The sequence below is a fragment of the Myripristis murdjan genome, chromosome 19, assembly GCF_902150065.1.
Source record: "Myripristis murdjan chromosome 19, fMyrMur1.1, whole genome shotgun sequence".
NCBI lineage: Eukaryota > Metazoa > Chordata > Actinopteri > Holocentriformes > Holocentridae > Myripristis > Myripristis murdjan.
In genome coordinates, this window is record NC_043998.1 from 5,691,417 (window position 1) to 5,714,076 (window position 22,660).

General features: G+C 41.6%; 1 protein-coding gene across 1 annotated transcript in view; it reads left to right on the top strand.

Moving 5' to 3' along the window:
- Positions 1–22,660, top strand: part of myo1d (myosin 1D) — a 108,929-nt gene that overhangs the window by 38,920 nt on the left and 47,349 nt on the right. Inside the window, exons 4-14 of the mRNA XM_030077517.1 lie at positions 333–498; positions 1,140–1,193; positions 2,033–2,128; positions 3,205–3,321; positions 3,682–3,885; positions 5,118–5,263; positions 5,479–5,593; positions 5,841–6,011; positions 19,594–19,664; positions 21,536–21,610; positions 22,421–22,553. Of these exons, the coding sequence (XP_029933377.1) occupies positions 333–498; positions 1,140–1,193; positions 2,033–2,128; positions 3,205–3,321; positions 3,682–3,885; positions 5,118–5,263; positions 5,479–5,593; positions 5,841–6,011; positions 19,594–19,664; positions 21,536–21,610; positions 22,421–22,553 (1,348 nt within the window). The remainder of the gene's footprint in view (positions 1–332; positions 499–1,139; positions 1,194–2,032; positions 2,129–3,204; positions 3,322–3,681; positions 3,886–5,117; positions 5,264–5,478; positions 5,594–5,840; positions 6,012–19,593; positions 19,665–21,535; positions 21,611–22,420; positions 22,554–22,660) is intronic.

Consider the following 22,660-nt stretch of genomic DNA (forward strand, 5'->3'; position numbering starts at 1 on the left):
AGCAACTTTTTAACTTTCTAACATATTATTTCTTTCTTTATTCATTCATTTTTATGCCAAGACCATAATGAAAAACCATTTGGCTTTGTGTCACACTACTGTATCTGATCTTAAAAAAACAAAACAAAACAAAACTGAAATGGTAGGAACAATGACTGTAATATGAATGAACAGAAACATCAGAATAGGCTGCAATGGACAGAATTTGATCTACATATGGATTCATAGATGCAAGGATCTTAACCACACCACTTTACCATATAAATCACTCTGTTTAATCCGGGTAATCTAATTGGCTGATTTACCCTTAATTAAATCCTGCCTTACCACAGGGTGAAAAACATGCTGCTGAAATCCAACTGTGTCCTGGAGGCTTTTGGGAACGCCAAGACCAACCGCAACGACAACTCCAGCCGCTTCGGCAAATACATGGACATTAATTTTGACTTCAAGGGAGACCCAATCGGGGGCCACATCAACAACTACCTGCTGGAGAAGGTAGGGGGCGCTACAATTATACCGGACCCCAGGAAGAATAGCTGACACCTAGGTGCACAGCTCATGGGGATCCTGTTAATAAACAAAATAATGAAGAACATAAACACTGACTGAGCTGAGGAGACAGGGCGGTCATGACAGGAACCTGGAGAAACACATCCAGACATGGTTGTTTTTCACCCACTTAGCAAAAGAAACCAGGCTGTTAAACTCTAAATGTATTTACATGTGTGCTGTACCTCGAGGGCAGGTTGTTGAAATTTAATAATATGGGAGCTGGAAGCCAGGCATCATGTTGTTTTATTTTAACAAGGGGAAACATTTAATATTTTGTGTTATATCATGGATAGTTTCGGCCAAGCAATCTGACTTGTCAAATATGTTCTCCAACTGTGCTGATTATTTCCATAAAGCACAGCTGGCCTCATGAGTGTCATATCCCGCATTCTCCTTGGTAGTTATCTTGTATCCTAATTGTATCTCTAGCAGAATACTGTAATTACAAAAGCTCATTCTCTTTTGCCCAGAGAGGTAGTTCTAAGACAGCTGCTAAATAATGCCGTACTTTCGTGCATGTAATTGTATCTGCATGAGTGACTTTAAATTGCTGTTCTGACTCAAATGTTGCTTTTTTCCTTCAGTCCAGGGTAATTTTCCAACAGGAGGGGGAGAGGAGTTTTCATTCATTTTACCAGGTCAGTGTGCGTGCATGTGCGCATGTTCATGTGTTTGCACAGATATCCGTGTGTGTGTGTGTGTGTGTGTGTGTGTGTGTGTGTGTGTGTGTGTGTGTGTGTGTGTGTGTGTGTGTGTGTGTGTGTGTGTGTGTGTGTGTGTGTGCGTGCGTGTACATGTCAATGTTTATCATTTGTTTTGTTGATTAAATATGCAGACACCCCCAGACTGAACTTGCCAGCAGGACTATGAATCAATGTTCAGCATGTTTGAGTCATCAGCAGACCTTCTGCTTCTACATGTAGGATTTATAGCAGGTTGAAAGTTACACCATGTTTAAGAACATTAGGCTGCCCACTCTTAAGAGCGGGGAGGTTTTGAATTATGGTCAAAATGTTTACTTTTCATAGTAAAGGCATGCTGGTGGCTCAGGCTCCAGTACATCATATACGGTATGATAGGTGCTGCAAATTACATTTTAAATTTGGCCGAGGGAATGTGTGTAATGTGTGCTATGTAAGAGCCTATGTGTCTGATAAAGCAAAAAATACTCAAACAAAAACACCAAGGCACGTTGCATAATGTTATTTAAATTTCCTTTTCATTTATTAGGCTATTTTAATTGGTTGGAAGAGTGTCTTGGTGTTTTTTTTGTTTTTTTTTTGTAGATTCAAGATATAACCCCACTGCCAAAGAACACACTTCTATTGTTTGATGTTTTTTTCCACCATGAGTACTCCAGCATTGGAGTACTTTTTGTTTTTCCTAAAGCAAAAATGATGTCAAGATGTATAAAGTGTGAAAAGTAATGTGTGTGTGTGTGTGTGTGTGTGTGTGTGTGGGGTTGGTCCTCCACCAGCTGCTCAGAGGAGGCCCAGAGTCCCTGTTACGCTCACTTCACATCCAGAAGGACCCAACAGTCTACAACTACATCAAAGTTGGAGGCCACATCAAGGTAGTCTGCAGCACAAATTCTACTTGCACCGAAAAAAAAAAAAAAAGTTGTGGTTGTTTCTTTGGGAAGCCATATACACTATGACAAGGCATGAAAAGTTAAGAGTAAGCCTTTGGTTTTTGTAAATATCTGAAAGAGGGTCAGTGTGACGCAAGGTTTGTTTGCAGTGGGATAAGTGCGATCAAGCACCTGTCTTACAGATGTGTCTTGTTTAATTGTCTCCTCGCCAGACTTTACAGCAGACACTTTTCTCTTACTTGTCACATAACTCAAATTACATCACATCTACAGTATTGTGTAAAGAAATATATCAGTAGGCTGAGATTATGATCTTTGAGAGATGGTTGTTTCAAAGGTCTATGTCTTTGAGTTACAGCACATAGGGGCAGGCCGGCTTTCATGAGGTGGTTTTATCTCAACCACTTTGCTCCCTCTCAAATTAAGACATCTGCTGCTGTGTGCTGCTGTCTCTCCATGGGAGCATAATGAGCAGGAACCAAACCGCTTTACAGTAACAAACAACCTGACGTCATGGAACACAATACAACCAAACAGCTGAAGTGGCGGTTTGTACATTGTGTGCCACGGCAGCTCCCATTTTTACAGGCAGACGCCTCACTTCAGCCCCAGACTGTTATTTAATAAACTCTGGGAATCTGATATTCCCGCTGTATGAATCGGAAAACAGAGGGAGCAAGAATGTGTGAATAATATGTTGTTAGTGCCTCGCAGAACACTTGTATTGCTTTTGTGTGTGTGTAATTGGTAGCTGACATTGTCCTGAATCAAGAAAATTGTTTTAAAAATTAGGAACAGGTTTGTCAGAGTACTTAGTAGATACATACATAAGCACAACTGCACATCACAACTGCAATGAGGCTGTGAAAATGATATTTTGTTATGTATAGTGTTGTTTATAATTTGCATTTTGTTCCAGTGGGAAAATCAACTGGTCTTTATCATTTATTGAAAACTAGATCTAGTCCGCTTCCCTTGCTCCCATTCAGTCATTTTGTTATGTTGTTGTTCTCCTCCAACCTTCTCCCTCTTCTCTCTATCTCTATGTGTCACTCTAGTCTTGCATTAACGATGGTGCAGATTTCAAAGCTGTAGCCGATGCCATGAAAGTGATCGGTTTCACAGGGGATGAGATTCAGACGGTGTACAAGATCCTGGCCACCATCCTGCATCTGGTAATACCTGATAATGCCAACTCCAAGCTCTTTTCTCATGCCATTTGTGTCCCATTATGGGAAATCTATATGAGGACTGAAATTGTGCCAAAGCATCAAAGTGGATCAGTATCTTCCCTTGGGAAAATGTGCATATACTGTGACGTCTCGGATTTTAAATTTCACTCAGGCAGTGCTGGCATATTGCAACTCAGTGTCTGTCCTCTCATCTTTCTGTCATACTTATTCTTAAAATCAGTAAAAAAAAAAAAAAAAAAAAAAAAAAAAAAAAAAAAAGAGGAAGAAGCATGCCGAAAATGAATCACTTGATGGAAAAAAAACTTGAGTTTCCATTAAGTCATTTCTTTTTTTGTTTCTCAGGGAAACCTGACATTTGGGGTGGATGGTGATATAACCTTAATAGAGAACTCCAAGGTGGTGTCAGTGATTGGCGACCTGCTGTCCACCAAGGAGGACAATGTGGAGAAGGCCCTGCTGTACCGCACCGTGGCCACTGGTCGAGATGTCATCGACAAACAGCACACAGTACAGGAGGCCAGCTATGGGCGAGATGCCCTAGCCAAGGTATTTTGCTATTTTTAATGTTCATTTTTCTTATTAATATGAATAATTCTGGGAAAAGCCACTCGGTACAAACACTTGGTTCTAGGACATCCAGGGAGGATGGACATGTTACTCCCTCTCAGTTGATTCATCTGTTCAGTTTCCTGTATAGTGGCATATTTTATTGCACTTTCATTGCAGTGGACTGGCAATAAAAAGGGAAAAAAAAAACTTTGGTCACTCAGGGCCAGGGGGCTGTATGTTGTGGCATTCAGCTTAGTGCTTGGTGATATTTTTTACTGGGATTCACACTGATTCACACAAGCATGAGTCACAATGTTATGACTCCAGATGGAGAGAGAGAGAGAGAGAGAGAGAGAGAGAGAGAGAGAGAGAGAGAGAGAGAGAGAGAGAGAGAGAGAGAGAGAGAGAGAGAGAGAGAGAGAGAGAGAGAGAGAGAGAGAGAGAGAGAGAGAGAGAGAGAGAGAGAGAGAGAGAGAGAGACAGACAGAGAGACAGAGAGACAGAGAGACAGAGAGACAGAGAGACAGAGAGAGAGAGAGAGAGAGAGAGAACCGTGTAGGAAGAAATGTGTGTAGGCAGACAGTTTCAAGACCAGCTCTGTGCGTTGTGCAGTGTGACTCACTGTTATTTCACCCCCAGCTACCCATCTGTTAATTGTTTGTTTGCTACACTGCGGCTGTGCACCCTTGAGCAAGGCATTTAAGCCTCGCTAGTTGGCAAATGTTCCCTGGTCTGAGGCGAAACTGATACCAGTCTGTCATGCCTTGGATGTGTATAGAGTGTGGTAACATTTCTTCACAGAATCAGTGCATACACAATGGTTTATCCAGTAGACACTGGTTTCTGATCAGTTTTCCCCTCTCTGCATGACAAAGATAGTGATACATTTTCATCAGGTTGGGGCCAACAGTTACAGAAAATTTTTCAGTTGTGACACAAAACAGTAGATTACAACCATTTTGTTTACTTTTGTGTCATGATTACTGACATGAACTCTTGAGCAAGGCACATTATGAATGATGAAGAACTTCTGTCTGCTCAGGTCAGGTTAAGTTTTGCACCTTTCATCATACAGGTCTCCACTGAATAGAGATCTGACACGGATGAAGTAATACATGAATTTCAAAACCATATATATAACAGGTTCTGCCTTTCTTTCAGTAATCATTTTGTAGGAATGTGAGTAATTAAATTTTTGTTTTCAAGTGGTGGATATTTGTCATCCTCAGGCCATGTATGAGCGTCTGTTCTGCTGGATTGTGGGACGTATCAATGACATCATTGAGGTGAAAAACTACGATGCTAGAGTCCATGGGAAGAACACAGTCATCGGCGTGCTGGACATCTACGGCTTTGAGATTTTCCAGAACAACAGGTTTGGACCAAAATGAAGGTCTTGCTATTACTGCCAATCTTGTCATGTGGTACTGTTTAGCAGATTAGCATCAGCTGATGTGTCTTCATGTTGAATCTTTGACTCAGTGGTCTCACATCCCCTTTTGTCTCACCACTTACTGTTTTATCCTGAATGAATGTATTTGGTTTCATCCATTAACACACATTTTGTCTCTCTCATTTGTTGTACTGCAGCTTTGAGCAGTTTTGCATCAACTACTGTAATGAGAAGCTGCAGCAGCTGTTCATCCAGCTGGTGCTGAAGCAGGAACAGGAAGAGTACCAGAGAGAAGGCATCCCCTGGAAACATGTACGGAAGAGACTATTGGTCCCGCTCTGTTCATTTACTTGTTTAATTCCTTTCCCAAGGCCCCTCATTTTTATTATGTACAGTATGTTTTGCCAAATAGATCAAATCAATGCTCTATCCCTTTGCCCTTTCAGATTAGTACACGCTTGTTTGATTTAAAATCCTCTTATCCATGTGCTTGTCATATATATAAGCTGTATGCACGTCATCCTAACTTTATTTTTCCTCTCGTGGCCTGTATATTCAGATTGACTACTTCAACAACCAAATTATTGTGGACTTGGTGGAGCAGCAGCACAAAGGCATCTTCTCTGTACTGGACGAGGCTTGTATGAATGTGGGCAAAGTCACTGATGAGGTTTTTCTACAAGGTCTCAACGGCAAGCTGGCCAAGCACGCCCACTACACCAGCCGTAAGGTAGGGCACACTAAAGGAGAGGATGTGTGTGTGCATGTGGGATGACATGGAGTGTTAGTCATGGAGGGTAATGAAGCTACTCAAATTCTTCCCCTTAAGCTGACTCAGAAATACAGATCTAATGGTGTTGTGGCTGCTCAGCGTTCTTTGGCACATTTTGTACCATGAGTAGTGTCTTGGTGCCCTTGTGGTGTCACAAGGTTGAGTCTGACTTGTGACCTTTGTCAAATGTCATGTTATCTCTCATGTTTCCTTTCACTTTCCAGTGAGTATACTAATCATTTCTTTCTTATGAATGCAGAAAATGCCATAATAATAATAATAATGATAATAATAATAATAATAATAATAATAATAATAATAATGCTCAGAATACTGAAAATGAACAAAATAGAACCTCAGTATCTCTCTTTAATGTATTGTGAAAGTAAGCTGGGCCGGTCGATTACAATGGCTCTCAATTACCGGATGTTGTGATTTCCCTCTGCTGCTGCCTGGAGAACTCTGCCTTCAGACACCAGCGCTTTACTAGCTGGTTCATTGCCAGTCACTCAGTGTTTTCCAGGTTTGCAGGCTGGAGTTAAGTTTGTGTCAGTGTGTAAGTCCTGTGCAGAGCAGCATGCTCCTCTTTGTTCAAACTTTACCATGCATTACTGACAATGTAAGGCTTCGATCATGTATTTTGTTCTTGATTGGATTGTTTACTTACTTAGAAACATCAAATGTGTATAAATGGATATACCACATAATATCTGGCATATTTTATATGATTAAACAAGCATGCCAAAAAACAACAACATAAAAACAAGCTCAGAAATCCTAATGACTCAGACTGTGGCGATGGATGTGGTGGTAACCTGAGAACACCAGAGGGCAGGTTACACCATAAGTAACCATTAGCACCAGAGGAAGAGGCAATCCTGTTAGCATAAATTATCAGCTTGATCTAGGAGGGCTTGCAGCCTAATTCACTCTTATGGTCTGTGTATGGACAAGGATAAGCCAATTTACCCTTTTTCACGTCTGAGCTTCCTGTTTGGAATCAGATGACTGAGATAGGAGTAGGGTGAGGTGACATATCGTCATTGATCTGGGTTCATTGCTTTTCAAATCCTCCACTTCTGCGTGGAGGAGGGTGAAAGCTGAATTGTAGTCAGCACTCAAGGAAAACTCCACTCTGCAGCAGCTTTTTTTTCCAAACGTGCTGTTCTGTCCGTGGACACAAGGGGGCAACAACCGTCAGAGAAAGAACGCAGAGGTGTCTGACTCGACACTTTGCCCCAAGTGATGTCACTGGCAGCCAATGAGAGCCTATGGAGCTGATGTTTTGCTGTGTTAGAATGGGTGATGAGGAGAGAGGGAGAGTGAGACACTGAGAAAAGGATGGGTGGCAGGAGGGATTTACAAATTTATGAAGGGACCCAGTGACAGAAAACAGAACTCAGAAGTAGAGAGAGTGAGTCAGAGAAGGATGCAGTAAAAATAAATGATGAGAAGTGGTAGGTAAGCATGAATAAACATAAAGTATTTTTTGAGCAGCGCAAGGGAAAAGCTCCCAGCAGCAGAGTACAGAGTGAAACACAATGTCAGAATCCTATCCAAATGTTTTCTGGCAAGTCGATGTTCCCATGTGTGGCATGGCAACAATACTGAGGCAGCCCCTTGTGCTTGTTTGCCCTTCAGAGCTTCCCTGTAAAACACTGCTTAAAACATAAAATGAAAAAGGATAGCTTAGTAAAGCAAAGTAGAGTCAAGGTGAAGTAAAGATTATACTGTGCTGTGGAGTGTATTGATTTGTGGAGCTTTCTTTCCTCCTGCGTCTTCTTGGAGTCGATACGTCCCCTGCCATTGCCCTTCTGTTGCTGTCTGACCTGTAGCTCTGTCAGCCGCTTTGAAAAATATGTGAACTAAAGGCTTGACATGTCCAGTGATTCAGCTGTTACTTCCTGGAACCAGTGTTTGTTACAAAGCAACATTAGCCAAAGTTATTTTTACTGTCTAGAATTGTGTTGCCAGGCAACATTAAAATCTTCGCCTTTCCATCGACAAGCAGTGTGAACTGTTGGAGGCTTTAGTGGATCTCTGGGGCATTTAGAGGGCATTTTAGAATAGACAATGTGCACTTCCATTCACATTAACATTCTTGAATGGCCATTTGGACATTTAAGGTGGCTACCACTTAACTTTTCGAAATGTTGTCATGGAAATGAGCATTTCTGCAGCATTTCAGATAGAGAAAGCTGATGTGTTACCATGGCAAAGGGATCGTCTGGCTCAGCATTCAAGTGGTTCTTTTGCTAAACATCTATTTAACAAAGGAATATTGCATAGTCTGTGCACGAAGCAATGCTTGTTCTCACAACAGTGTCATCAAATTCCTCAGCTACATCTGTATCCATGCATTCTCTATAATTACTTCACATACACACAGCAGTGTGTGTCCGCTGCTTTTCTCTGCTTTGGGAATAAGTGGAGCATCGTATAGCAATCTATATGGAAGGAAAAATAGCATTATTATTACAGCGGTCCTTTGATCATGTGTATTGTGTGTGTGTGTGTGTGTGTGTGTGTGTGTGTGTGTGTGTGTGTCAGCTGATTGTGCTCAGTGTCTGCTAGTTTTTGCACTTGATGTATTTTCTCAATCAATAGCCTATTATATATTGAAAAGCAGTTTTTACATATTTTATTATTGTAGTATTATATGTACAAAAACATGCAGTCTTCATGCACATTGAATTACTATTCATTCAATCCTCTGCTTATTCCCTATTATTAACTTTTTCTATGATTTTAAAAACAGGCATGAAAAATTGGCTATAGTCAGGTATAAACAGAAAAACTTGTCTTACAAAAAGGATTTCTCCTGCACAGCCATTTTCTTTTTTCTCTGGTCACGGGCAGGGGCTTCAAATGTGCTTAAGTCAAAAAAACGCTCTAGACCCATTGGTCAGTATACTATTTATTACTTGCTCCTGATGAAGCCATGTGTGAAACATATTGCTTGCCACAGCTTTTACTTGCAGAAGTTGTTGAAATAAATAGTATATTGATCAAACTCATGTACAGTATGTCTCGCTGCACCTTTATGTACTTGTGGGTGCGAGTTTTAATCTACCTACATGTGTGTGCATGTGTATGTGTATATTTGTGCTGCAGAGCTGCTCCAGTAATCACTGCTAAGCCTCTGGGTGTAAGGATAATGTGCTTGCAAGCTAGGCCTCTCATTTGTGATTCAGCTCAGCATCTCTTGGTGTGGAAGTATCTGTAGCCACACTGCCTTAGGAGACCCGCTCACCATGCGAGCTGTGGCCTTTGCAGAATTTGTCATCCTCCTGCTGCGTCTGTTTAGAATAGCATACCAAGTACAAAGCTAATAGACTACTTTTTTTTCCGGGGGGAAAAAAAAATCAGCTCACAGAGGCCCAGTTTTTTTTTTTGTAGGATATGTTTTAAGAGTCTCAGAATAACTGGGGACCATTGCAGACCAATAATGGGAAGATCCACCAGTTGTCTTTTCATCTGTGAAACATTGAATTTCAGACAGAGAGTCTTTTGCAGGACACTGACAGTAAACTGATTCTGCCCACAGCAACCTGCAGTCTCTGGAGACTCCGTCAGTAATATAGAAAGATAATGACAAAGGAGAATGGGAATGCACTTCCATCAAATAAATATGATTATATGCGTGCAGACGTCCATGTCCCCAGCGCCTTATGCAAAACACATATATATATAGTTCAGTTCTCAATGGAACATTTCCCATTTGTTGTCAGAGCAATATAATTAGTTCTACTTTTCCTTTACATGGTATGTTCTGATTAGACATTCAGATCAGCAAAGCCTTTTTTTGCTCAGGGAATGCATATGATTCATAGCACTATTATATCTCCAGTATTTTAATATATTACAGTCATAAAAGAGAAGATGTAGGGGTACATATCCATGGTATTTTAATTGCTGTTTGTCAGGTGTACGGCTTGTATCTTCAAAGTGTCAAGCTTTCTGAAAGTAGGAGAAACAGCTTTGTGTGGTAGATTGACAACCATGTATTTTCGATATTTTGTAATAGATTTTGACAGGAGTGTATAATCCCAAGGGTCATAATATTTTCTTACTCCTAACAGCACACCATGCAGTCCTTCAGTTCAACTAAAAACCCTGAAAATTGCCAAAAGTGGAATTGCAAGGGTTTTTGCCTGACTGCAGCAGTACTTTCTCTGCACATTTTTGTGACCCAAAATAGGCATTCTAACTTCACGCCCTGCACTCGTCATGCAAATGAGCTCTTCGGAAAGTTCTGAAATTTTCACAGCTTTGAGGGTTCAAAGTGTGCACGAGCTCTGCAGACTTGAAAGACCCATGGTGGCTCTCCAGCATCGCAGCTCAACATGGAAATCTTCTCACCAAGTGTGTTTGCCATTTTTTTTTTTTTTTTAGGAGTGTGATGGTAGGAAAAAGATGAAGTGAGAGGAAAAGAGAGAGAGAGAGAGAGAGAGAGAGAGAGAGAGAGAGAGAGAGGAAAGTGCATGAGAGAGAAAGGGCTGAGCACGAAGAGAAGGAATGTGAAAATGAAGGCCTTAATATATGCTGTTTGTTGCAACACTAATATTAGTGACTAATATTGCTTTTTCCCACTTTTTTTTAACCCTTAGTACAGTATTTCTATTTGCATCCCATAGGATCCCAGCTACTACAACAGCCTCAGCCATCACACAGATATTTTCCATAGCTCTGCAGATATGCCATTCATTACGCACTGCAAACATAAACCTGCAACACAGTTGTAAATGAGATACCAACCACAGTGATTTGCAACAAATTTAAAGCCAATTATGAAAGCAAGCAATGGTACTTGATTAAAGACTGTAGGTAACTTTTGTTAGTTCCTGTATATTTTGGAGACACTACATAATAAAGAAAGTAATAATCAAAGTATTTTGTTTCCCCAAAAAGGCTTAGGTGTCACACACCACTATTTCAAGGCCAGCTGCAAAGAGCCGTGTATCATGTAACACTCTCACACCATCACCAAAAAAACAAACCCTATTGAATATCATTAATTAAAACCCCACAGCTATGACCACTGGTAAGAGACTCCTGCTGTCCAGAACCAGGAAGAGAGAGAAAATAAAAGAGAGAGACAGAGACGGAGGCAGGGTGCCAGCGAGCTGTTGTGATCAAATCTGTGCTGTGTGTCCACGGTTATGTTCTTTTCCTCATTTCCAGCAGTGGCTGGTGCTAAACGGCAGAGCTACATTCTCTCAAGCATTCTTTTGAGTAGTTGTCAACAATATACAGTCTGAACATATAAATGTGCATGGGCATCCCACTTACTAAATGCCATAAATGTGTAAAATAAATTGACATTGCAAACGTACTCTAACACATGAATGTACGTCTGTCACGGGGTACAGAAGAGCACAGAAACACACATTCACTTGCTTACCAAACTCCTGCCAAGGCCAAATAACACATCAAAGAGAAAAGGGGAAAGGGGAGTAGGACGGGAGAAAATTTAGATCAATAACAGATGCGCTCTGTCATGGCTTCTAAACAGCACTTTCACATCTCAACATGTCATGTTGTTTTGCTGCAGTCTGGTGATGAGGAATACTTTTTTTATTGGCTTCCAGGCTTCTCAGCCTTGTTATGAATTAATCAAGCGCTTCTGATGCACGGGAGCTGCAGGCTTGTTTACACAGACCTCTTACCTAAAGGGAAACGCATGAATCTGATGCGCTGTGGCTGATGTTTTGGTTTGATTTTTGTTTGTGCCTCGGTGCAGCAAGATCTAATCATGCAGAAACTTGTTTTTTTGTTGCTTTTCAACTAGTTTCATGAATGTTTTAAGCCTACAACCAGCCAGAGACTAATTTCCTTGTTGAACTGGCTTGTAAGTGGTCCCTGGAAATACCATTCCCTTGTAGATCAGTAGATTGTGCTGGTCCTCCTATGAATTCAAGAGCTTTCTTTTCATACTTTTTTATACTCTTTTCATGCTTTTTTCAGCAGGTATGATTGCACAACGACCAGACGTAACTTGTACTTAGTTGCACTGTCAGTGTTTCTTTGGGTGGTTGAGGCCAAAGCTTTTTAGTGGATGGTTGAGTAACCTGCTGTCTTTGGTTGTAGTTCTCTCCCTGCTTTGCAGTGCAAGAGGATAAACGCCTCGCTCCCTCCCTCACCCTAACACTTGTCCTCCTCTGCTCCCTCTCTCCTCAGGTTGCTTTGATCTTCCCAGATGTTTTTTTTCCTCCTTTAATTATTTGCTGACCCAGTAGTTGCTGCTGGGAGCGGACGTCTTGGCACTTTCCGTACGAGCCTCTCCTCTCCCCTCTCTTTCTTTAAATTTTTCCCATACCTTCCTCTTTCAGTCTTTCACATATTTTCCTTTTCTCTCTAGCTCTCTGCTATCATCTTTCTGTCTCTTTCACTCTCTCTCTCTGCCTTCTACTTTCACCCTTTGATTCCACTTGTGTTTTTTTTTTCTTTTTTTCCTCCCTCTTAGCACGTGCCATGTACAGGTGCTGCATGCTAATAGGTTGTGACGTGTGCATGTGTTTGTGTGCGAATGTGTGTGTGTTGCGTCCACCTGCTGCCACATGTATGAATGCATGCAGGGGGGCTTCACTAAGTGATGAAGCTTTCATGGGCCATGTGTTGGTGATGCTAATCACCGGGACACTCTGTTCATTAGCTGTAGGGAAGCACAAGGTCAGCAGTGGCACGAGGCACACCGAAGAGAAGTACTGTATGCAACTCGACCAGATGGGAAGAGTGGATGAAGGTTCAAGGAAAGGCAGCACTGGGTGTTTGTTTTCTTTTTTGTATAGATGCAGTGTACAGCCTTTCTGTCGTTGTAGCTGTTCCGGGAAGCCAGATTTCTCTGCTGACTAGATTCAGAGAATAGCCTGTATCTGTGTACGTCTGTCTGGTGAGGTGATGTAGCTCGATGCGCTCAGTGTTTTAATACCCCGACAGCTGCAGCTCAGTGCATTGGGCATGAAACACAAAATCCATCTCCTCATCCGGTGCCTGGATTGGCTCCCGTGGCCCTCCCTGTGAGGTATTGACAGGTTTGGAGCCAGTCAGACACTGCTCATCGGGAGTCCCGACTCGTGCCCTCGCAGGTGCCAGTTTTGTCCAGGGGCTGCAAAGCGAGGCACAGGTGGTGAACAGGATTGCTGTGGGAGGTGATTGGAGGAGGTGCAACAGGGAGAAAACTGGGCAGGAGGTGTGTTATGGAGGTGGAGGTTCAGGTGGAGGTTCTCTAATACTGCCACTGCAAAAATCTGTGAAAAGCAGATTAGAACAATTCAGACATCTTAGCTTTTAAAGAGATCTAGACGAAGCCAGCTATGCTTTTGTTTTTGTTTGTTGGTATTAAAATATGGCTGGAGTGTCAGAGGCAGCGGGTGTCGAGATCTCCACAGGGAGCTTGTTGTAAAGCTGTCCACACATTTATGTAACCCAAAATGCACTGGTGCAATTAAATATCACTGGTGTGCCAAGCCTGGTGCAAGGACTAAGGATAGGAAATGGAAATTTTCTGGCAGGTGTTTTGCATTTCATTGTAAAATTATCTGCATGGTTTAAATAGGATGTAATGAAGAGGGTTATGGAGTTGTGGCCAACTCTTTCAGTTTTATCCAGACAAAAGATTCTGTAGTTACATGTAAACTAAAGAGTCATATTGTTTTAAAGATTCAGATCAAACATTTTTATGTTCAGCAAGTTCAAGAATCATCCAATTTTATTATGCATTTATCATGTTACTATGCGCAGATACACATCAGTAGTTGTAGTACCACTGTACTAACCCCATCATGGGGAAAGTACTGTATCAGCAAAACATCATGCAGAACAAAGCAAAATTAGGCCAGCACTCACACTGGCTGAACAAATTATATTTTTAACAGAAACAGAAGGTAATTACAATGTTTTATCTGTAAGTTTTCTAGATTCATATAAACTATAGGTGTGGCTTTCAGACTAGTAGGGATAGAACAATATGCTTTTTTTCAGGTCAAGACCAATCCTCACCCAAAATCGCCAATACTGATTTTTTTTCTTTCTTTTTCTTTTTCTTTTTCTTTTTTTTTTTTAAGAAATTGTAGCACAAAGTGGTACACAGGTGCAGGTCCAGGTGCATGTGCACCTACATAGCTGAACCTGTAATGCAGGTGGAAACCATGTTCACACAGACAAGCCCGTTTTAAGACAGTTATGTTTTTTTTTAAAAGACTATGTAAGTTTTACCCTACTTTTACTGCTGTGTTGAATGGCATGCTCAATTTCACAATCAGCCAAATATTGAGAGTAAAAATGACATTGAACTTACACAATATTGCTTTTAAAAGCCGATAGTCTGCCAACATGTCCTCGTCCTTACCGAGTAGCCCTACAGTTGTCTAACACATGGCTTTTCATCGCACTTTGTATTGTCAGCGCTGATAATTTCCCTTGAGACATGGCCACAAATGACTTAAATATTACATATATTACAATTTCCACAATACAGTGAATATGAGACTGAGCTTCCATTTCCACGGCTCCAGTGCCACATTGGCATGATACTTTGTCTCTGTGCAAACAAACTTTCCAAACACATCACAATAATACCAACCAAAGCTGGAAATGGTGTCAAAGACAGTTTTTTGTCTGGCAGCGTATTATTTTTCCTTCCTATCACATGAACACCTGCTACCAGGAGGACTGCTACATCGTGTACCTGTTATGTGTTTGAGACAGCCAGCCTGCTGTTTTCCTGTTATTTTCTCCCTCTCCTCCTCGCTCTTTACTTTTGTTGTCTCCGTAGCCCTCTCCCTCCTGCTCTTTCACTGTCATAGTCGCTTATTATGTTCGCAGTTATATTTCTGTGATTCTTCTCGCTCTGTCCTCTCCTTGGCTGTGGCTGTCTCACCTCTTTCTTTCTCCGTTTCTTCCCAATTTCCTTACCAGTTTTTCTCTGCAGCTTTCTCTTATTTGTGTCTTCCTTTCTCGCCCCCTGTCCCTGCTCTGATTTGCCTTTGTCCTTATGCCATTGTGGAGACAGAGCTCAAAATGGCTCTGCCTTTCCCAATCTGTGGCTACCTGAACACCCCCACCCACCTGCCCTCTTCTATTGTCTCCATTTGAATTTCTGTTCAAAACCCCTTCTACATGCAGGTATCTACTTTAGGGACACTGTTTGGCTTGTTCCTTTTGCTTTGTAGCCAGTCAACATCAACTCCATGCTGTGGAGAACAACCCCCTTTGCCCAGGTATAAATTTGAAATAAAAACCCCTTGTTTACAGGTCTCTCTCTTTCTGGAGAGCCATTCTCCACATATGTATTTACAAATGTATATCAAAATCAATTTAATAAAAAATTATAGTCCTCAGCATCAAATTTTACGACAGTACAGTACCAATAAAGGCAATATCCCTTCATCCCTGTCAATACTCCACTCTGAGAAATCTGTATCTGAAGCTCCTCTGTTACTCATTTCCAATAAAAGCCAAAATGCATCAATACTCTATACGACATGGAATAAAAAAAAGCAAGAGTATAAACAACACAGTCTATCTTGTTCTAAATTTCTCTGTTAATCTAGGTATCAGGCTGTTTGTGCAGCAATCTAGCTATCTATCGGCAATATTTACATCGCAGATAATCCGTAGTCAAATTGAGGAAGCGGATGATTGGAAGGATAAGCTGTAGAGGTTTGAGCCCTGATCTTGCAGTTGCAGCTGGCTGATAGAGTCAGAGGGATTGCTTCAGTGCTTCAGAGAGAAACAAAACACCCAGTACCTGCCTCCCTCTCTTTATTCCAGTGTTGTTTTCCAGCCTTAAGAGAGTTCGCTGAGTTTGCTTCTTTTTTTTTTCTTTTTTTTTTTTTTTCAGCACCACCCTGCTTCACATTCATACAGTTACACTCCTGGAGCTGCTCAGCATAATCACAGTCTTGTACAGATAGGCACTCAGCATTTCCACTGGAGCATTGTGGGGTTAAGTGTATTGCTCAAGTAACAGTAATTGTTGAGGAGAAAGCAGTGTTGTTGTTTTTTTGTTTTTTTTTTTCGTCTGCCCAGATTTTACCAGCTGGTTCAGAGATTTGAACTGGCTGCTCTCCAGTCTCACGCTGGCCTGTCTGAAGCTCCGGCCACCACTATCCATTATTTCTTCTTAATTGGCTGTCCTCTATTTATCTCTCTCTCTTTTTCCATCTCTCTCTCTCTCTCTCTCTCTCTCGTCTATTGGCTCTTACCTATCATTCCAACATGTTCCCACTTCCTCCTCTCATTATTCTGACCTTTTTTCTGTTTCAGTTGTTTTGTTTCACTTCCTTTGTTGCTCCTCCCATTAACTGAACCCCCCACCGACCCCCCCAGTTTACACCATCACACCCGACAGTCTGACACGAGGCTGAGTCCCAAACACAGAGAGGAGGTAACAGTGAAAGCTGCCAAGGTGTGTGTGTATGTGTGTTTGTGTGTTTGTGTGTTGGAGTGTGAATGATGTTGATGGATGAGGGCAGTGTGGCTTCCAGGGGATGCAGCCTGTCTGTCTGATAGTGCATCTGTTTTTCTGTCTGTCTCTTTGTTTGTGTGTGTGTGTGTATGAGTGTGTTTATGTATGTCTTTCCTGCAGGTGGTCATAGTATTACCGCCTGAAAGTGTGTGTGTGTTTGTGTGTGTTCTGGATTTGGATCCAAATCGGTTCGACCCGTGACATGATACAGGGGGAGAATTTGGCTGTGTGGCCCTGAAGTGTCGCCCACAGGGAGACGGCATGCAGATTTGGGACATCTGATTGGAAAAAAGGGAGTAGTTTTAAGACCTAGATAAATTTAGTAGTGTCACCACTTCATTGTGCCACATATTAAATTCATTGCTGATTATTTTATTTCTCACTCCCATAATGGCCTATTATCACATTTTCCTTCCTTTATTTTACTCAGTTCAGACGATATTATTGGAATTATGTTGGTGTTGCCTGTAGATTTGGAAATGCCAGGGAGGTAAATATGTAGTTGTGTGATTTCACATTTCTCTTGGATCTGTGGATCCATTGTGTTTTTGATTTGGGCTTTGAGTCTAGACTTGAATCAGGGCTGACAGTGATTCATTCACTTGTGTCTTGTAAGTCTCTGTGTGTCTGTGAGGCTTTTCTCTTGTTAACTATATCCTCGCGCCTCTCATATGGGACTCTCAGAGTCTCTGTCCAAGTGTCTCTCTCTCTCTCTCTCTGTGTGTGTGTGTGTGTGTCAGAGAGAGAGTGAAAGAGAGAGAGAGAGAGAACACTGAGCTCAGATGAGTCATCCAGCCTCTTCACAAAGATCCAAAGTAAGAGAACACACTGTATTGGCTTGGATGACAGAAATAGTATCAAGGTAGAAGTCAGTGCTGCAGTCAAAGTCTTTCCTTTCCTTTCCTTTCCTATCCTATCCTTCCCTTTCCTTTCCTTTCCTTTCCTTTCCTTTCCTATCTTTTCCTATCCTTTCCTTACCTCGCTGGCTTTCTCTTTGTTCCTTCATACCCCTGCCCCCTTTTTGATGTCTCCGTGTTTATCGCTCTATTTGTGTCTAGTCTCTGTGTGTCTCCTTTACAAGTCTCTCTCATTTGTCAGTCTCTCTTTGTGCGTCTATTTTGGAAGTCTCTCTGTGTCTGCCTATCTGTATTTCTGTTTGTGTATGAGTCCCAGTGGCTTACAGAGTTTTCTCCGCTCATTGTTCATCCGTAGCTTTAATCGCGCTGCTTCCTGTAGCCTCCGTCTTCTGTTCTTACATGCTAATCACTTCTATCTCCTTGGGATTGTGATGAGAATGGTGGATCCCTCTCTCCCTTCCCACTGTCTCTCTGAATTCTGGTGTCAGCATGATGCTTTTTCATGAATGACACACACACCCACACATACACACATATACACACACACACACACACACACACACAGAGATTTGCCCTGCCCTGCAAAATGCATCATGAACTTACTTGTCAAAGGCAGCTTTGCAACTGCAGATGAAACAACACACCACATGCTCATTAGGAGTTGTTGGAGGGCTGCGGCAGACCTCTGCATTTCCTGTCATGCCTCTCCTCTCCCTGTACTCCAGTTAACTGGCCTACATATAAGCCTCGCCATCAGAGAATGCACATGCACACAGGAATGCGAGCGCATATGCGTCCTCTGATACTGACGCACACACACAAATCTCATTCATATTTCACAAATTTTGATTTTATGTCTGTTTTTTGTGCCTTTTCCCCCCTTGCTTTTGTTTGGTGTATCTCTCTCATCACCAACTTTCACCTTCACTTCTCTTTCTCTCTGTTTTTTTTTGTTGTTGTTGTTTTCACTGTGTCCCCCCATCCTTGTACTTCTCTCATTGCAACCCTGCACCTCCCTTTTTATCGTTCTCTCTCTCTCTCTCTCTCTCTCTCTCTCTCTCTCTCTCTCTCTCTCTCTCTCTCTCTCTCTCTCCCTTTCTCTCTCTCTTTCTTCTTCTCTGCAAGCCTTTATCCTGTCTGACAGTGTTAGTGAATTTTGCCTCACTGCCTCGGCTATTGCAGCCACTCCCTAATGGGCGGCAGTCAAACTTGGGTCAAATAATTCTTGGTTTTTGGTTTAACTTGTGTGGAGCACCAAACAGGTGTGGTGTGATTTTTGCCCCACATTAAAGCACAACGGGCACTTAAAAGAGTACAGGGTTGATTGTAGATTCTGTTTTTTTGTTTTGTTTTGTTTTGCATTCATGTGATTGATAATTTACCTGTACAATCCTGATGGGGGAGAGAGTCACACCTAGTGCTCTGCAGGATGACAGTGAGAACAATAGGCAAAAGGTGGGATGAACACAACAACACAAAGGGATACTGGGAAAATAAGCCACCTCATCTTCTTTAGAGAACACAAATGAATTTGTGCTGGTCAATATGAACACAGTCAAATATGATGACATCTGACCGAATATCTTGATATTCTGACGATACTGTTGGGGCGACTGTTGGGGTTTTCTTAAGATATTTACACACAACAGATCTTTGATCAAGAGTCATTAGTAATGTGCATATGATGGCCAAGCAGGTATAGACAAATAACAAAGCAGCTACTACATTAGCTGCTATGTTATTTGTCTAACATTCAAGTTAAATTTGAAGTTCAGTACAGCATTACTTTACTGTAATGCTGCCTTTAAAACCAGGAAAAGACAGCATGTATGCCATAGCATAACATTATAATATCCAATATCCCAGATGCTATCTAGTCTAGTATCATAATATTGATTAAAATCTTGATATATCACCCAGCCTGAAACTGGACATTTCTACTCTCTGAAATGTCAGGGCTTTGAATTATCAGTGTATTTTAGTAATCTTTTCATTAAAATAATGTTAAAGTAATACTAAAGTAAATGTTGATTTACCATGTACCTACTCCGACAAAAATGACTGCTGACTCATGACAGCAGGGTAGGTACATGATGAATGTCTCTTTTGATTTTTTTCTAATAACTTGTCCTGAAGTGCCCTTTCTTATTGCTTATTCTCTGCTCTCTCTCCTTGTCCCCCCCCCCCCACCTCTCCTCCTCCTCCCTCTCAGCTCTCCCCAACTGACAAGAGTTTAGAGTTTGACAGAGACTTCCGCATCAAGCACTATGCAGGAGATGTGGTGTAAGTATCTGCCATGCAAACTTTTATTTATTCAGGAAAGTGTACTGCTAAAGAGACTTGCTCTTTTTCACATTCATACACTTCCACACATTCACACCTCTGAGCTGCCCAGTGAAACCACAGCTTTCTGCTTTTGGCCACCGAGCGTTTTCCCAGAGCAGATGGATCTTAAGGAACTTTGACGGGACTTGTTGTGGGAGCAGAAAGTGTTAGTCGTTCCCTCTCCTTAACCAGATTTTGGCAGAAGCTAAGTAACTTGTTTTAGGCAAAACAGTTGCACAGTAATGGACCAAAGCTTACGGCCAGTTTACACTTCTGCTTGTAATGCCTCCGTAATTATGGCGTCAGTATCTGTATCGTCTGTGTTACTGCGTGTAGGATGATGCAAGACCGCAAAATCTGTGATTGGTCCAGCAGATGGCTTCATACCTCTTCCATGTTTTTTGCTTGATTTCCAGTGATCATAAAGACAAAATAGAGCTGCTAAAATATAGATGTATGTTCAGATAGTCATTTGTACCTTGCCTCATCTGTAAATTATTCAGACTGCAAGATGTCACGAAATTCATGGTGAGAAATTTGGATATTTGGATATCATCAGTTGCCAGATAGTGAACTCTCTGTTTCAGATAATGTAAACATAATTACTTTTGTTTTTATCAGTGCGTCATTAGCCTGGACTTATCAAAAACTTGACACCTGTCTAGTGTTATAGTGATATAAATGTGGGCTTACCAATACATAACTATTGATACTTTACCTCTGTAGAATGTATAGCTATGGCAACAGTTTGACACATAACTATGAGGACGCCTTTACATACGGACAGAGAACATTTTACCATGGTTATCTCCACTGGAAACAGTCTTTAATCCATGATTAGACTTGATTAATTCTATTTACTAGAAACTAGACCTGAAGCGAAAACCTAAAACTACAGTTGTAGTCATTTTGCCCATCTCATCATCTTCTTGCTGCGCTGTTGCAACACTGTTGCTTCTCCAACTTCAGGAACTTACTTCTACAAAATCTTCAGGATAGATTCTGGGTAGTGTGGTTCAGTACATTTTATTTTTCTTAAGCGACCAAATCAAAGATGACAGACAATTTTAAATGAGCACAAGCCTCTCTAATGTGCAATGTTTGTTCTCGCAAAAGAAAACCGATCAGGGACATTTGAGAGCACAAAGACACACACTTAGTTACACACGCACACGTGCACACACACAGGTAGATTTAAATAACATCTTCACTGCATGACAGCTCCAAAAAAAAAAATGACACATGTAATTCCCAATCCCTTAAGTACTTGGAGACCATTCAAATGAATAAATCACCCACGCTAAGCCCCCAGAAAGTGCTGTTAGGGCAACGTGTTGAGACCATCTGTGAGGGCTAAGTGTCTGCAGCCCAGGGGAGGGCCAGGGCAGAGTTACAGGCCTGACTCACAGGCTTGATTGATCCCTGAGCCACTTAGACCTGGCAGGAGGCAGAGTGCACCTCACAGCCCACAGTCCCGGCTTATAACAACTCAGCTATTTATAGCAGCCTCATCAGTAAAAACATACATTAACTTTAAGTATATATTAACAATGGGACTTTAAGCCAAGACTGAGGGGATTGCTGGTGAACTGCAGCTCTGTGGCTGAAAGGATGAAGTCATATCCAAATTGTGTCTTGGGATTAGCGTTGAAGGTCAGATTAAGGTAAAAGTAAGTGGGAGTTAAGGTTATAGTCTGGCATCAGCCACAAGAGATCAGGTTAGGTGAATAAATGTAAGTCAGGAGTGTGTTCTTACAAGCATAAAACAACAGTGTGTGTGTGTGTGTGTGTGTGTGTGCACCTACCTGACTGCCTCTTTCTTCCCTCAGGTACTCAGTGGTGGGTTTCATTGATAAGAACAAAGACACTCTCTTTCAAGATTTCAAGAGACTTTTGTACAACAGGTGAGAGTCCACAAACACACACACACACACACACACACACACACACACACACGCACACTGCTTCAATCACCTCTAAACCTTCTTCCTTACTTACAGCACTTTGATTACATGACAGCCTTCAAGACAGAACAACACAGGAAAAGTACAACTAATCTCCTCTCCGCTCATTCTTATCCTCCCCTTCTTTTCTAGTCCTTTGGTGTGTTTTCCTCTGGCCCTCTATTCTTTCTATAAATGCAAGCACTAGGGAATCCTGACCTGCCTTATGTGCTTTTATTTACAATTCTGTTTGCTACGGTCCAAAGCATTTGAGATAGGTAGTCAAAGTATGTTGTTTTTGTAATTTTGAACATGGTGGTTAAAAAACATATTCAAACAAAAGGCAATTATCTGATGCATCTTCTGTGAAAAATCCATGTTAATTCATGATACACAGTGTAGATGAGCTGAAGGCAACAAAAGAGTAACTTCAACTCACAATCCCACTCTTCCAGTCGACATCAATATATGAATTTTGCCAACACCGGCGTCATTAAAATAAATGAGCGCAACTCTTGCTGACTGAAATGTTAAGCCTTGAATCTGGAGCAGTGGGAGAAAATGTTTGATCAAGATGAGGAAATAACTCCCACACTCTGAGGTTATGCACTATTCTAGTTTCATGCCTGATGAATGTTAGATGACCGCAACACTTTTTCTATGTTCTCTCTTTTTGTGTTATGTCAGTGCATTCGTTTTTTTTTCAGTGGTGATGTCAGTGATTTAAAACTTTTCCTCTGTGGCTCGATCCTGCTCCTTTTTTCTGTCCAGCTCGAACCCGGTGCTGAAGGGGATGTGGCCCGAGGGCAAGCTGAGCATCACTGAGGTCACCAAACGTCCCCTGACAGCCGCAACCCTCTTCAAGAACTCCATGATCTCACTGGTGGAGAACCTGGCCTGCAAGGTGATTTCCGCCTCGCAGCTGTAGATTAAGCATTGCGTAATTCTACAAAAATAGTACCTAAATGATAAATTGTATCTACATTTGACTCTGCGTCCTCTTGAATTTTT